This window comes from Thunnus albacares, chromosome 19, assembly GCF_914725855.1.
Source record: "Thunnus albacares chromosome 19, fThuAlb1.1, whole genome shotgun sequence".
Classification (NCBI taxonomy): Eukaryota; Metazoa; Chordata; class Actinopteri; order Scombriformes; family Scombridae; genus Thunnus; species Thunnus albacares.
Window position 1 is genome coordinate 2,933,434 of NC_058124.1, and position 16,131 is coordinate 2,949,564.

At 40.1% G+C, this 16,131-nt stretch overlaps 1 protein-coding gene across 2 annotated transcripts in view; it reads right to left on the reverse strand.

Moving 5' to 3' along the window:
* The window catches only part of sept7a (septin 7a), a 47,718-nt gene extending 32,492 nt beyond the window's left edge, over positions 1-15,226 (reverse strand). For both annotated transcript variants that reach the window (XM_044336036.1, XM_044336035.1), the window contains exons 1-3: positions 15,105-15,226; positions 13,881-13,882; positions 6,067-6,169 (exon numbers count right to left, since the gene is read on the reverse strand). In XM_044336036.1, the coding sequence (XP_044191971.1) occupies positions 6,067-6,169; positions 13,881-13,882; positions 15,105-15,159 (160 nt within the window). In that variant the 5' untranslated portion in view covers positions 15,160-15,226. The remainder of the gene's footprint in view (positions 1-6,066; positions 6,170-13,880; positions 13,883-15,104) is intronic.
* Between the last annotated feature and the right edge of the window lie 905 nt (positions 15,227-16,131).

Genomic DNA, 16,131 nt, shown 5'->3' on the forward strand with positions numbered 1-16,131 from the left:
AACAGAAATGCTTCGGCAATTATAGCTGGTCTGTGATGAAACATGCAAGACCGCTGTAAACATTTCTTCAAGGCTGAGAGGGAATGGAGAACTCTTATTGACTGAACGCTGATGGGTACTAGCGGGGAGGCTGTGGTTTTGTGCAAACTGTGGGTGAAATACATGTGATAAAAATGTCAGCTTGAATAAGGGAAGCTAAGAGCTGACAGGAACAGCCGGACCAAAGAGACAAAGTGAGATGCTGATCCAGGTCCAAGTCTATGCCCAGTGTGAGGAGAGGGAAGATGAGGAGGCTCTGGTTACACGAGAACCAAACCCATCAAACCGAGGGTTACGATGATGGTGGTAGTGGTGGGTCGGGAAAACACAAGAGAGGGTGCTGATCGTGACTGGTCGTAGCTGTGGTTGCTTGTTATGAAGGGAGGCGGATCCTGAATCTGCCACATGACAGAGTCATATACAGCTGAAGTTAGCTGAGGAGATCTGCTCAGATGGTAATTGGCCTTGACTGAGTGACAAAAATTCACCACCCCTGCTGCTCTGTGAGTGAGGCTAACCCAGCATATGAGGTTTGACCCTTTATCCACAACTGCTTCCCAATATTCAGCGGTCTGAGTGAGTGAAATGCAAAATGTCATAAAAAAAAAAGCAAATAGCAGCCAGTGGTTTCATCGAAGCAAACAAAGTGAGCAGAGTTCCAAAGATATGTATCAACTGTATTCTCTCCGTTTCAGCAATATTTCTCAAACTGTGGCCACTGATGACTTCTTCTTCTTCTTCTTCATGTAGAGTGGAGGCAAAGGAAGTAACAGTTTGTAGTGTGTAAGATAAGGAACTGTGGATTATACAGACATGAATGAAGTGAAAACTGAATTGATTGTGGCCAGGAGATACAAATTTAAGATAATCTATGTGCTTTACAAGTGCAAATCACATTTAAAACCCTGAAACTTTGATTCCAATCTGAGTGTTTTTCACATAACATTAAATATTCACACCAAAAAATCAGCAACGATCGATGCTTCAAATGGAAACTCAGCTCATCTGCTTCATCGGGACTGCGTGGGTGCGGTTTGATCAGATCTGACTAACAGCGGCAAAGTACACCGCAACTGACGTCACATTTTGATTCAAATATTGCTGAACTCTGATTGGTGCATAGATATTACCCAACATCCCTTTCTTCCTTCCGAGCCTCACCATTCATTTCAGTGAGGAAAGCACAGAAAACAACAACACAGACAAATCTCTCAAACTAAAAGCCTTATAGACTTACTGCTAACTGCCACCTGTATGGTATGGTGCATACTGTAATTCATTAACTGCCCAAACTCACTGTATTTTTATTATGACCTGAATCAGAAATGTCAAAGTCTGATCTGATTGGCCAGTTTGGGCCTAAGCTTTGATTTTAAAAGGGAGGGAGGAGACACATGAAGTCCACCTGCAGAACAGCCACTCACTAGCATTCAACACCAAACTTGAGTGTACTGGAGAGGCATGCATGGATGGCATAGCTAAGCCCTGCTTTTCTTTCATCCTTCTTCACTGTTTCTTATAGTTATGTTTGCAGTTAGGTCATTTTGAGTCATGACCAGCCTTGTAAAACTTTGTGGCGGTTGTGGTTCTGGAGATAGAGCGGGTGGTCCATTAATGACAGGATCTTTCTGAGCTTTTCTGTTTGATGCCTGACTCTTCCTGTCCACAGATCAAGCAGGACACTAAACCACAAGCACGGCAAGTCTGCTGCCATTGGTGTGAGAATGGAGAAATCGTCTACTAAAGTAGAAAAAGCTTTTTATAAGTGCAATCCATTTGCTATTTACTATTTGTACTCTGCTTTGCTGGTATCGTAGGTTATGTGTACAATGAAAAACTGAAAAAAAAGATGCTTCAACTGATAACAACCGGTTCGATTCGGGGGCCCCTTAAAAGGAAACTTGGGTATCTTTCAACCTGGACCCTATTTTCCCATCTTTTTGTGTCCAAGTGACTAATAGGGACAACAATTTTTGAAAGTAGTCCAGTATTGAGCGAGAAGTTGAAAAATTTCCTTTTAACGGATGATTCAACTCATCGACATTTCAATAATGTTTTAAGAGCTGACACTTTTTTATTGCAGTATGAAATGCTAATTTTCTAGAAATAGCAAAAGGACACAGAGGAGTGTTTAAAAAGTCAGCAACTGCAGCTAAAGTTAATTTGCTGATGGAGCTGTGTGATATTGCCAGGTACCTGTCAAGGACTCATTTAACTGCTGTACATGTCTTTTGCATTACTCAGCACATACGTATAAAGTAATGCTGCCTTATGTGCTATATGTTCAATAAATACATAATATTCAATATATAGAAAAATATATTCATTTGTTTATAGGCGTATTTGACTAATGGGTTGTACGGGTGAAGGCTCCTCGAGTTTCGTTAAAATACGCCACGTCAGGAATAAATAATGAAGCCATTCAGTGTCTTTACAGCTGAGCATCCCGACTGCAGCACCAGAGGGGCCACTCTCACTGAGCCGACCCGCCAAGCCGAGGCCCACCGGCTCGCTGCTCGGCTCGCTCAGCAGCCAGCACACTTCCTTTAAAGGAAATTTCCAGCAGCTGTGTAAACCATGGGGGTTTATTCAAAGACACTTCCCACTGCATGCAAGAGGCTGGTGGAGGGGAAGCAGGAAAAGTTTGGCTTGTAAGAGGGAGGCCGCGGTAGGTTAATTCATTTGACAGGGCTTTCAAAACACTGTGCTAATAACGTGCAGGTGAAATGAAAAGCAGCCTGTTTTTTTTTTTTTGTAAAAGGGGAAATTTTGTATGTTCAACATTATCAGGCAGCTGAAAGCAGTCATCTTCTTTCCACCACTGTGTTTATGAATGGGGCTTTCCCTTCAAAAAAGGAGCAGGAGACAGTTAAAGTTTTAACAAGTCTAGAGCATGACAAAAGTGTTACGTATATATCTGTCGGCGAAGCCATCAATTTCCATCTGTCTGTCTGTATCAGATTTTGTCTCTTTCTCCTAAAAGCCCCTCTTGTTTAATTCGAGGGCCTGCTTTCCAGAAAGGATACAACAGAGCTCACTCAACTCTCTGTCAACCAGGACCAAGCACAATGAGCTACGGCTGCACTGGCCAACATCAAGGTCAGTTCCTGCCAATGTGTAATTCACTGCCAAATATTGACTTTGACCACAACAAATGGCTCTGGCCCACTTTCACTTGCCCGCTAACAATAGCCATCCCCCAACTACATCCACACCAACACTGTGTACTTTAACCCTTAAACTTAAAAAATACCTAGTTAAAACCAGTGTTTTCCCCCCATTTGATTCCTTCATGCATTATAAAAATGTATTCTTTTAACATTTATGCAACTGAAACAGACAGTTATTTCACCTGATTAACTCTTAAAGTCTCTTAAACAAGCATCCTATTCTAAACTCAACTCTATTCTTAACAATGGAGAACATAAAAAGAATACAAAAATGTACAGGAAACACAAGCAAAACTAGGCTTAAATGGCAACACGATTGCCAAGTAGAGGAGAGAAGAAGAAGACAAAGTTCATAAATGTTACTTCTTTTTAAAGATGCTACACTGGATATATTATACCCCAGAGAAGATACATAAGATAAATAGTGAAATGTCATTTTCAGTTGTGTCAAGGGACCTTCTAAAATCATTTTGGAAATCTGTATCTGTTTGTTTAAATATTTGATCCCTGTGTACTCATCATCATGAATCTCTTAATCTTTGACTTTGTTAATTAGGTACTATAAAACAAGATAAATGGAATTCTCATGATAAAATATATACTTATAGCACTATTGGTCAACAAGTCCTCCGAATTAAAATGATGAAATACACTTTGTCCATGCCCTCCAGAACAATACATGAAAGTGATTCCTGACCTGACGGCTCTATAGACAGAACAACATTGTTTATCTGTGCTTTCTGAAACCATTGCAAATCACAGTTTTATTTTTGAAACTGTTTTATGTTATGACAAAGCTATGGTAAAGGTTTGGTAGGTTTAGAGAACATGAAAAGAACTTGGTTAAGGCTAGGGAGAGATCATGGTTTGGGTTAAAATGACTACTTTGTTAGAGTTAGGGTTATGGTTAGCGATAGGGGTTAGGCGCTAGGCGTTAGGGTCCTAACCCTAACCCTTAACAAAATAGTCAAAGTTAGGAATGACCACGGTAATGGTTAAATGAAACTAGCATTGACTGTTGGGAGGAAACGGAAACTAACAGTTTGATGCCAAATTCCTTCCAGTGCAGGTTCTGTGGCTCTATAACACTGTCACACTGCTTCTTCCTTTGCTCCTGATGGACAAGTCATCATTACTATGGCTGGAGATAGCTTTGTCACTTGAATATAAACATTTGCTATTTTGGTTCACAAATGACATTGTCATTTTTCTGGGGAGGACAGTCTTCTATTAGCAGAAAGGGAATACATTACCATTCATTTGGAATCTAGTAACTTGCCAACCTCTTTAACAATGGTTGACTTCCACATGAATTTTGTAACTATTTGAAAAGGAAATGATCTGCTGAGCGTGCCCAAGCAAAGAAACGCACGTGTTAAGCCACCTGTGTTTACTCTTATTCAGCCATGCTCTTGGCTGTCTGATAGCTTCAGGTCAGTGAGTATTAGACTGCGAATTGTGTCAGGTGGTTGGACCCCATTATACTTGTATAATGCATTATACTAGTTATTATTTTTGTCTTTGTACATGTGTATCCGTGTATGGTTTGTGCACCCTTCTACAGATTCCATTTACAGACTTTAGTTCATGTTCTGTGTGCTTCAATGCAGCTGTAATTCTCTAACAAGCTCAATGATAGGAAGGCATTGGGTGCGTCCTAGTTGTACACTTGTCCATTATAAAATACATACATAAAAACAATATTCTTTCCAGGTGTGTTCATACTTTCCTGAGGGTGTAAGCAGACTGGTTTCCACTCTATTCATGTAAAAATTTCCTTTCCATTACCCTCACCATATGAAGCAATATGGGAAATAAAGAAAATGCAGTAAAAACAAGAAACCTGTAACATAAATTCCCTGACTTCATGTCTCTCTCTAAAATATGTGTCTATAAATTCCATCCCATAAATTCCATAACCAGTGGGTCCCTAGTGGGTAAATGTGTTTTGTAACCCTCCCATCAACCCCTTAAAAATTCAGGAAAAGCGCACAGTATCTGACGCTTCATCTACTCCAGTCTGACAAGCGCTTCATTTTGCCAATTAGCCAGCTATTCAAATTACATGCTGCACACAAAATTACCACATAACAGTCTCTTTCCTTTGAGCACACAGCAGGGGGAAACTCCAGGGCGTGACTACATGAACCAAGCCAGAAGGAAGGAGGGTACACTGATTGCCATGGAGACTGGCTCTGTAGCCCTGGAGGCAGGTAGCCACTGAAAGTCATGAACCCAGGAGACAGGATGTGACATCACGCAGGCATTCAGGGCGGCTTCCTGCTCAGGTACCTCTAGACAGCAGAGAAAGGAAGGGTTCTTCTACGGTCGCGCCTCTCCCCAAATCAGCTGCTCAGGCTTTGACTTTGGCTGCATGAATGGAATGACAGGAAACCTCCTCCCACCACACAATCCAGAAGACACAAGCCACACACACACAAGAGCGTACATACACATGCAGTAGTAGAGGGCTGCCTGTGCTGCTGAATGTCAAACATTTGTCTTAAGCATGGTTTCCCGGAGTCTTGTTTTACGTGCAACTTATCCTGCTCAGCTTAAACCATCTCTAATGTGTTTCAGCAAGCCAGCTGCTAGCGCTTTCCGCCATGCCGTTTCTGTGAAACTCAATACTGCTCGACACATGAACATGTACAGTAGGAGCAACACGTTTTAACAAAGATATACTCACTGTATATAGATGTATCAGCATCTTTTAAGACCTTCACACTTGAACTGGCAAAGAGACTGAGAAACTGTAACCCTCTCAGTGTTTGTTATCCACACATGAATGCCTGATTGGGTCAAAGACTGCAGAGAAACAGGGATGTACAAAAGGTGCTAAAAGAGAAGTACTCACCCACAACCATGAGTGTGAACTCAAAGCCTCTCTTCACAGATTTTCTGTAAACTTGGTTGGGAAGATTTGCAAAGCCCACATAGCCCTCCAGATTCTTCTGTTGCTGTGGATTGAAAATAAACATAGCTGATACTTTCCTGTGACAAGACGTTACTGGAGAATGAGCACAGAATTGTTGCGGTATGTAAAGCTTGCTAGCTAGCATTTCAGACAGAACATTTCAGAATGAATAAATAAATACATACATAAATAAACACACAGTGCCTGCATTAAGAGCAGATTAAATGGTTGAGCATAGTTAAGTTTAGTGTGCAGTGCAAATATATGTAGCAAATACTGTAGCATAAAATTTTGAAATACAGAAGATATAAAACTTAACCCAAAGTCCACATACTAGCTTTTTCCAGAGCTTTCAACTGCATCTCACAGTCTTCTGGTTTTCCTCTGAGCATAGAGCAACTGAGCAAACTCCACACTCTAAGAAAACTGTGAAGTGCAGTTGAAAGCTGCAGAAAAAAAAACTAGTAGGTAAACTTCTGGTCATCAATTGAAAATCCAAAATTTGTCCAATACTTTGGTTTATGATCAAATATTTGCAAAAGTGAACATGAACCTCAGCTGTGCTTTGTGTCTAGTGCAAGTTAGCAATATTAACATCATTTAGTAAGATGAAGAATATGTTAGCATGTTGATGTTAGCATTAGTCCAAAGCATGGACAGCAATTTCAGCTCTGGGATGGTTCTTCAGTCTGTTTCTTTTGGCCGTACTGAAGAACAACCACACCCACGTCAAAGAAGGAGTGCCCTGATGTTTGCAGTGATTTGTCACAACTCAGACTGATTGATTTCCAAATTTATCAGGACCCTCTGCTTTCTCAATCCTGTCTCTGTACATTAATGAGTCAAACTTCTAGGAATAACCACACATTTTCAATCAATTTGAAACCATTTCAACAAAATTCCATGGTAATTCATTCACCATTGTTGACTGAAGTGGTAGAACCAACATATCAACATCGCTCACAGCTAATATGGCAAAAAAAGGATAATAATAATAATATAGTCTTAATTTTCAGTCAAACTTTGGTCAAAGTATGGTGAGTGTATCAAACCATGATTCCTTGTACCTTGAATCAACCAAAACATCATCTGATTACACACCCGTTACCCAGTGAATAAATACACTCATAACATTTTTTTAACAGCTCTGAATAATTTTAAGGACTTAAATTCTTTTAAGACCTTTCCAGATTTTAAAGGGTACATTGCACAATTTACATTAATGGACAAGGATTAAGGCTGCAGCTGTGTCTCTATTCAAGTAACTCAATTCTAAAAGATGCCAAAACAATTATTACATCCATGAGTGTTTGTTGAACCGTAAATTTTACAGTTTTACTACAGTCCATGTGACCCAGAGGTCCTGCAGGTTGATGAGAGACATAAATAGAGTACTTACAGCTGGTTTGGAGAGCAGACAGTGGTTGTCATGATGTCAAAAAAGTGACACGAGAAGTCAGCGATCAAAGCGGGTAGGTCCATGAAGCAGGAACAAAACCAAAAAGAAAAGGAGACCCAGAGAAAGGAATTAGTGAAATGACCATTCATATGAAATTCCAGGAAATGCTGGAATGTGCTTTTTCAAATAACATCAGACATAAAACACAGATGTACTATGAATCAGGAGATCAGGTTCGGTCTTTTCTACAAGTCTCTATTTGCCAGTTGACATGAAACATGCAACAATATAGAGCTTTTCTTAAATACTATAGCAGCAATAGAGAGGCTCAGCCATACAATGATGTTCCTTTCTGCATGGATAGAAGTTAGTTGACGTGTCCACTTTGTCATTGTATGCAGTGCAACAAAATTATAATAAAATATGTAATGCACATTCCTTCAGTGAGACAGTCTCTATAGACGTATGTATTAGCTTACAGAAGATGTGACAAAGTGCTCTGGAGTGCATTAGCAGCAGTGGGGGTGAATGTGCAAGGCTGACTTTAATGTCCTCTGTCTGTAGCAGAGAATGTAATATAGTGATGTAACTTATATTCTATTAACATATGCAATCAGTAATAAAGAATATGACATGACATTTGTTGGACTTAATGAGTCACAAGCCAACGTTCTTAACCAGTTGTTTGTAACCACATTGATCGCAAAAGATTAGGGCTGAGTATTGAAAACTCACGGATCTTTTGGTACGAGCCAAAACGTTTCCTTAGCACCAAGTGATAAAAACTGTCAAGTACCAGAAGCTAGTACTGAGTGACTGAGGAAGGAAACTCTAAAAATACACTGTAGATGACAACTGATTTGAAGAAAACCTTTGTAGACATCAATGAGACAGACAGTTAGTTCATCACATTACTGCAGTACTATGGGTCAGCAAAGTCTGGCCCTACAGTAGAGTAACTATTTCCCGTGTGTTTACAGGAGCTGTCACCATCTAATCGGAGCGCTTAAGATGATGCATCCTCCACTCATCCCACCAGTCCCACTGTAACCACAAATACATTTCTGACAGACTACTGGCCTACATCGCTAGGCTCTATCCCCACGACTTCCTGTGTTGGAGACAGTTGACGAACAGCAGACATGTCATACGTTAAGCCTGAAACAATGTGCAAACAGCTGCAAACATAACCTCATCTCTAATGTGAAAGGGATACACATATTACACAGAGCATTTCATGCAAAAGTTAAGCTCTACATTGCAGTGAAAATGATGTGCAACACTGTGAGCTTTCATATTCAGTAAGTCATCAGTGGCAGTGTGCTGCTGTATTCTTTGTGGGTGATGTGTCATCTAGAGAGGAGTCACGTACACTGAGCTAGCTGCCTTTTCTCAGTCAAACTGTGACCACACACAAAAAGCTCAGTTTTAATCTTTCATCACAGACTAGAATAGGGTGACTTGTTTGTGGTGAATACAGTTGCATTGCACAAAGTCAGAATAAAAGGTGAGCATTAACACTTTTCAACTTCCTGACTTACTGAGAGGTACAAACGAAAGAAAAGCAGGGTTTGTTTCAAAGCAGCACCCATTGAATAGATAGCATAATCAAAGCCGGGACTAGATTCCGCAGTCAAAACCATAATCTGGGTTAAACTCAAGTTCCGAGACAGTGTCACTGACAAATTAAATCACTGCAGGAAAACAGCACAACAGTAACAGACAGTAAAAAATGCACAGTGCACTTTGCTGTTTGCTACACTACCGGAAACAATGTGGTGAGCTTCCAGGAAGCTGGGGTTACAAGGAAGTCTACCCAGCCATGATGCAGAGCCCTGAGTACTGAGTATGAATTCAACAGCAGAGAGGACACCAGTGCTTTCTGACAAACCTCTTCCCACGACCTTAGGAGGCCTCAGACATTTCATGCATCATCCAAGATTGTTTCTCTTACAAATGTTTCTGTTGATACTGGATGGTTCTACTTAGGGATGCACAATATTGGATTTTTTTGCTGATATCCGCTATGCTGGTATTTTCCAACTCATTTTGGCCGATAGTCAATGCCAATACTGATGCATCTACATATTTTTTTTCCACCTGACTAAGTACTAAGTATGATAAAGAAAGAGAATATATGAAGGAAGAACTTAGGAAGACTGGAGTTCAGGAGCTCAGCATTGAACCTGCCAAGTGGGTCGAGCAGTAGAGATTTCTTTGAGTTTATTAGACAGAAGGATTAATGGGTAGGATTTAATCTCTGGTCCACACTCCGGAGAGAGGGTAGCAGCAATGCACCTAATATGCTGGTTGCCAAACACCATTATAAATCAAAAAGAAGAAGAATTTTTTTTCAAACAGCGCGGTACATCCCGTCAGCCGAGGTGTTTCCTATCTGTGCACCTGAACACAGCAGCTCCTCCATGGACTGTTTCACCCTGACGGTCCCGGTGCTTCCTCCACAGGCTCCACTTCACTCAGCGGCCCTACAGACCTGCTGCTTCTTCTCACTTTCACCCGTATAGGGCTAGCAGAGTGTTAGCTGCAAGCATGGCCAGAGGGAAGCACAGCCAGCTAGCTTCCGCTAAACTCCCAGCTAGCCCCGGCTCTCTGTGTGGATCAAACTGGAGCACCGACCCTCGATTTGTTATTCAGGTTAAAGTGGGAAGAAGCAGAGAGTCTGTCGGCCAGCTGAGTGAAGTGAAGCCTGCAGTAGAAGCACCGGGATCATCATGGTGAATCATCTTCTGCAGTGGGAAAGACAGCCAGGCGGTGGAGGAGAAGGTGATGAATCGGCCCGTCATATCAGCAGAAATGTTCATTTCAGGCCGATGCAGATATTTCATTTTAAAGTTGAAATACATGACATTCAGCCACTAGATGTCGCACTATAGCACCAACATCTCAGACCAAAACAAACATGTGTCATTTACTAAATAAAGTTGGAAAAAAAGACTGTCAAACTAGGCAGAGCCAATCAAATATAGATCAAGATTCTGTTACTCCATTGCCTATTTGTCATCTCAAATGCTTTCATAACATATTTTAATGTACTGTTTAGCTGTAATTTGATAAGTGTGATGCGGCCACCATCTTGGAAATGGATGTGAAGGATACGGAGGGACTCACATGCACTAACATGCATGCACAGCTAGTGCGGCTACCAAAACAAAGAACAGAGAAGCTGGGATAAGAACACACAACAGAGGGAGTGTGACTTCATTCACTGCTCAGGTCGCCATTACTCCACTATATTTTTATATAGCAAATAGTTGTTTGCTGACATCCAGTGAGGCTCAATGTCATTTATTGGCCTTTTATCGGCCGATATCAATGACTTGCCGATATCAAATTAGATTTTCCCCTACTCATGGGAACAGACATGGTTTCACAGAGATGGAAAATTTACAGTAAATTCCCAGAAATGTTGAATAAAACTTTTATGACAAGTTTAAGATTTGCTATTTTTACATTTTCCACATTTTATAACAAAATCTTGAAGGGTTTTTCCAGTGTTTTAATACAGGCTTTCTATTATAAATGCGTAGTCTCCAAGCCTGAGCTGAGATAACCCTGATGATATCATCATGGTTAATTAGTCATACTTCATGAAGCTCCCTCCAGATCCAAAACATTTTAACTGTTTTACAGGCTGAAGAGTACACCCCATGATGACTAAACTCATGTTCAAGTGTAAAATCAGTTGAGTGCTCCTAGAACTGATAATAATGAGTTTCATCTTTAGGGGGAAATATTCAATAATAAGCTGTTTTACATCTTGAAACATGTTGATTAACATGTTCCCATTTCATGAGAATTCAACTCTTTTACATCCCTGCCCTGCACATGTTTCTGTCATTCTGTATTGTCTGTGCACCTTTCAATCATGTACGGATAATTGATCACATGCCATTTCATTTCAACAGTGACCCCTGCATGCCATCCAATATGCATTCTTCCATCACATGTACAGCTCAGTTTCATCACATGGACAGATGTTGCTTAGCATCTCGCACAGTACCCCTCAGTGTTATTGAGCCCACACGACTGCATTATCAGCAGCAGTGCCAAGATCAAAAGTGGCAGCGGGTGTGCCACTCTTGTTTTAGTTTCATATGCTGAGTGGTATGTCACTGTTGGTTACTGGTATTCCGCTTCCACTCTATTAGTTTCGAGCACTTCAGGAGGAGTTGTCTGGATAATGCAAACCCAAATCTAGGTGCTGTCATGGCAATGGCATGTATCAAAAGTGTTCAAAGCTTCACTTTGGTGAAGGGTGCCACTACTTATTTTAGTGTTATATGCCGATTCTTAATATACCACCAGTCACTGATGTTCAGCTGGTATATGGCATAAGAAAATGTTATGTCACTAGTGTTTCATTAGAAGATAACACTGTCCATCAGCATATAATAGTTCTTAGTGATATATGTCACTGCTGTGTGCAACATAAGAACAACATGCCACCTGCATACCACCAACAGACGCCACTTTTCACCAGCAGGTACGATGTAGATGGTTATGTAGATAGCAGAAAACATTTGGTGACTAAGACATGGTGTACTGGAGAAGAGTTGTGCATTCTCTAATTAAGTAGAAGATAACCACTTCTTGTAGGCAGCTATCCCTGATGTGATGAATGCTGCTTTTCTGGCAGCTAAGCTAGCGGGGCTAGCTGTAACTACATATCAATGTTGCAAGGCTAGCAAAGTGAGTACAGCCTTTGACAAAGCTAGCTTTATGCCAATGGGCATTATGTCAAAACATTTACTATAAGAGGTGGTATCTGCCAGTGGAACAACAATGACAGACCATTTTGATGTGCCCTATGCCAGTTGAACAGCATAGACATACCACTTGCCAAAGTGGCATGCCAACAAGAATTGGCATATGCCACCAACACAATAGTGGGACACCATCAGTACATGTCAGAGAAAAGTGATATCTGCCAGTGGGACACATGACAATGTGGAAAATATTCAGTAATAGGCAGTTTAATATCTTGAAACATATTGATTAAAACATTACAACAACTGCATACCTGCACTGTGCATATTTCATGTGTCATATCTGTATATGTGAATGCACAGAATTGTCAGCATGCTATTCTATGGTGACCGAGTAGTCTCGTGCACTGCATGCAACATGCATTCCTCCATCACATGTGCACTGCACTTTCATCACATGAACAGATGTTTTTCAGCATCTCACACACTACACTGCTACTGAGCCCCTACCACAGCATTATCTGAATGTAAAGCTGCAACAATTAGTTGATTGATCGATTGGTTATCAATTATGAAATTAATCATCAACTATTTTAACAATCGATTAAATCACTTTTACTTTTGTTTCATTTTAAAGATAATGTCAAACTTCTCTGGTTCCAACTTCTCACATGTGATTATTTTCTGGTTTATTTAGTCTTCTGTATCAATAAACTGAATATCTTCGGGTTGTGAACTGTTGGTTGGGACAAAACAAGACATTTGAGGGCATCAGCTGGGCCTTTGGAAAACAGTGATCGACATTTTTCACCATTTTCTGACACTTTATGGACCAATCAACTAATCAATTAATCGAAAAAATGATCGACAGATTAATCAATAATTCAAAAAAACATGAGTTGCAGCTCTATCTGAACCCTGCAACTGCATGCATTCAAGTAAGTTTTGATTAAATCACTGGGGCAAGAAGTGTGCCTAATTAAGGGTCAGATTCTGTTGATTTTGATGACAATTAATGTGTGCATATGAAAAGACTGTTCACAATTCAGAGATTACAACAAACAAGTGTCCAAAATAGATGTGAAACTTTGTCTTTGCTAACAGGCTATATGCATTGTGTCTTTTAAACATTACTGAACTATTTAATTCAAGCCTGTGGTTTCATTGGAGACTTACCAACATGAAATAAGTCATGCTGGGGGAATGCAGTCAAGCCTTTTGATGTACACAGAGAATGGGTAATAATAATATCCCCCATTTATGCCTTTAGAAATGACTGGGCTGAGCTCTATACTCCTATGTTAACACCTGAACAAACTGAGAGCACACTGTGCTTGGTCATCACAGACTTCCCCCCCCCCAGTATTTGACTGCCACACCACCTGACACACTTTGTCTGGCTGAACGCCTGACCTGCCCATCTGTGCAATGTCATTGCCACTATGCAAACAGCACAGACAATATGTCACTTGGCTCTGACTGCAAGATGCCATGAATTTTATCCCCATCATAGCCTTAGATGTCTCATACAGTACCCATTACATAGAGACAGATGTATATGTCTCCTGGGAGGTCAGAACCATACTTCCTGTTCTCATTTGAATGGGGTTTTATTTCTAATGAACTACAGCTAATTGCAGCACCGGTATGGGGTGACTTTGTTAAGGAGGTACGACTTCAAACTTCAAGTCAAGCTGTGGTGGGATTTATTTTCATCAACAGGCATGTAACACCAAAACATGTCACACTGTAACAGTCTGTCAGCCACCGACAAACTAAATAGGCACAGACATGAAGTCAATGATGTTATCGATCCACATATGCTTGCTATTAGGGAGATAATGCTGTCGCTGTCAATGGGGATGATATGGTTATGTATCTGACGTCACATTGAGAAGAATTTACTTAGCTTTGCTCACAAGTTTGCTGCTTTCAGCATTTCAGACTAACCTGTTTCACCACATGGGATGACTAACCTATGTAGCTCATTCTTCCTCTCATTCTCAGCTATTGAATCAATCTTTCAGCTAAAGGGCTTTGTCAGCCTAGCCATCTCGATATTTTGTCGTGGGTTTGATAGCAACAGCAGAAAGTTTATATTTCTCTTGTAACGAGCAGACTTAACTAAGCAGCTGCTCTCTCATGACAAAAACACAGGAAATGCCAAGCTATCGTTTGAACCAACTATGAGACCATCGTTACATGATAACTTGCAATACTGTCTGTTATGAAAATGAGCCTTAGCCAAACTCCATTAAAAAAAAAAAAATCTGACCGTCTATGATATCACTATACTAAAACGTGATCTTAAACGTAGACTCAGTTATTTTAACACTCATTAAGACCCACTTTCCAGTTCGGCGCACAACACAAACACTCAGCGACACATACAGCCAGGGACTTTCAGTTTGTACATGTAACGTTTGCGTATGAGTTCCATAATCTTCACAATAAAGTTAAATTACACCACAACACAGCATGGTGGGCGGTAGCGAGCTGCATGAACTAAGTTAGGATAACTTTGTCCTAAAATAGGTACTAAGGTAATACACCAAATATACCGGAAGATCATAACAATTTCGGAGGTAATTAGCTACGCTAACCGAAAAGCAATGAGACGTTAAACTATCAGATTCTTATATAGAGTTCGGGTTACCCGTAGCTAGGCTAACGTTTAACAGTGAATGACTATTCCCGAGCGGGTTCCCACTTGATATCCCAGCGTTTCGTTTCGCTAACACAGAAAACTGTTCGCTAAACAAAAGCAACCTATTCACAAACTTCACGTTAGACCTGGGTCAACTTCACACACGAAGAACATGAAGGATTTTTTTTTTACTGAACACACTCACCCATTATGCCGCCGTTCCCTTCTCCCTCACTAACCAAGCTCTCTACGGTTGACATTCCCTCTTACAAACTCAGTGCTCAACTATGTAAAGTAGTAACGTTCGTAGTAGTTGTACCTAGTGCGATACGCACATTATTTGACGTAACGGCATTTGAATGACGCGAGCACGTCAGAGCAAAATGCGTACGTTTTCTTTGGGGAATACCGGCCGCGACACATCGCGAGATTTGTATAGAACCAACTATAATAATACTACATTTAATTTGTACTCCACTTTTCATTCATAGTGAAACTCAAAGTGCCACACTATTAATAACATAGAACATGCAACATAAAGAAAATAATAATAAGAGTTAAGATGAAAAACTACTTACAATTACAACCCCATACCACAGTTACGTAAAATACTTATTATTAATTAGGATAACGTAACTAAACTCATTAAACATTGTATGATAAATAAAAACTTGCAAAACACAACAAATGTACACACGTCTCTGATGATGACTAATGAAGGAATTAGAGCAGGCCATAGACACAGAGTGATTACAATGGACACTTGTGGTGCTTAAACGCTTCCTGTCTCTTGGGAAATGAGGCAGTCAACAGTGCCATCTACTGGATAATTACATAAGATACAATTTACAATTCATTTTTTTAGGTTTCACTGAAGACTTCAGTCCCTAGTCTAGTAATAGACTTTTTTAAAACTGTTTTATGCATTATTTCAAACTGAAAGTAAGTTTAATATTGGTTTTATAAAAAAAAACTAAAATTGTTTCTTGTTATATGCAGTTTAGCATTTCTGATTCAATGTAATATTTCGTTGTTGTTTTTTTTTCATTTTTATCCTTGTACTGTTTTTGTTCCTTATGTAATTTAGGAGTCAAAAAGAAGGCCAACAAGCCATCACGTTACTGTTGATGGCACTGAATGAAAAGTCAGAGATCACCAAATCTGGGACCATGAATGTCTCTACCACTTTCATGGCAATTCATCTAATAGTTGGTGAAGTATTTTGCTCTATA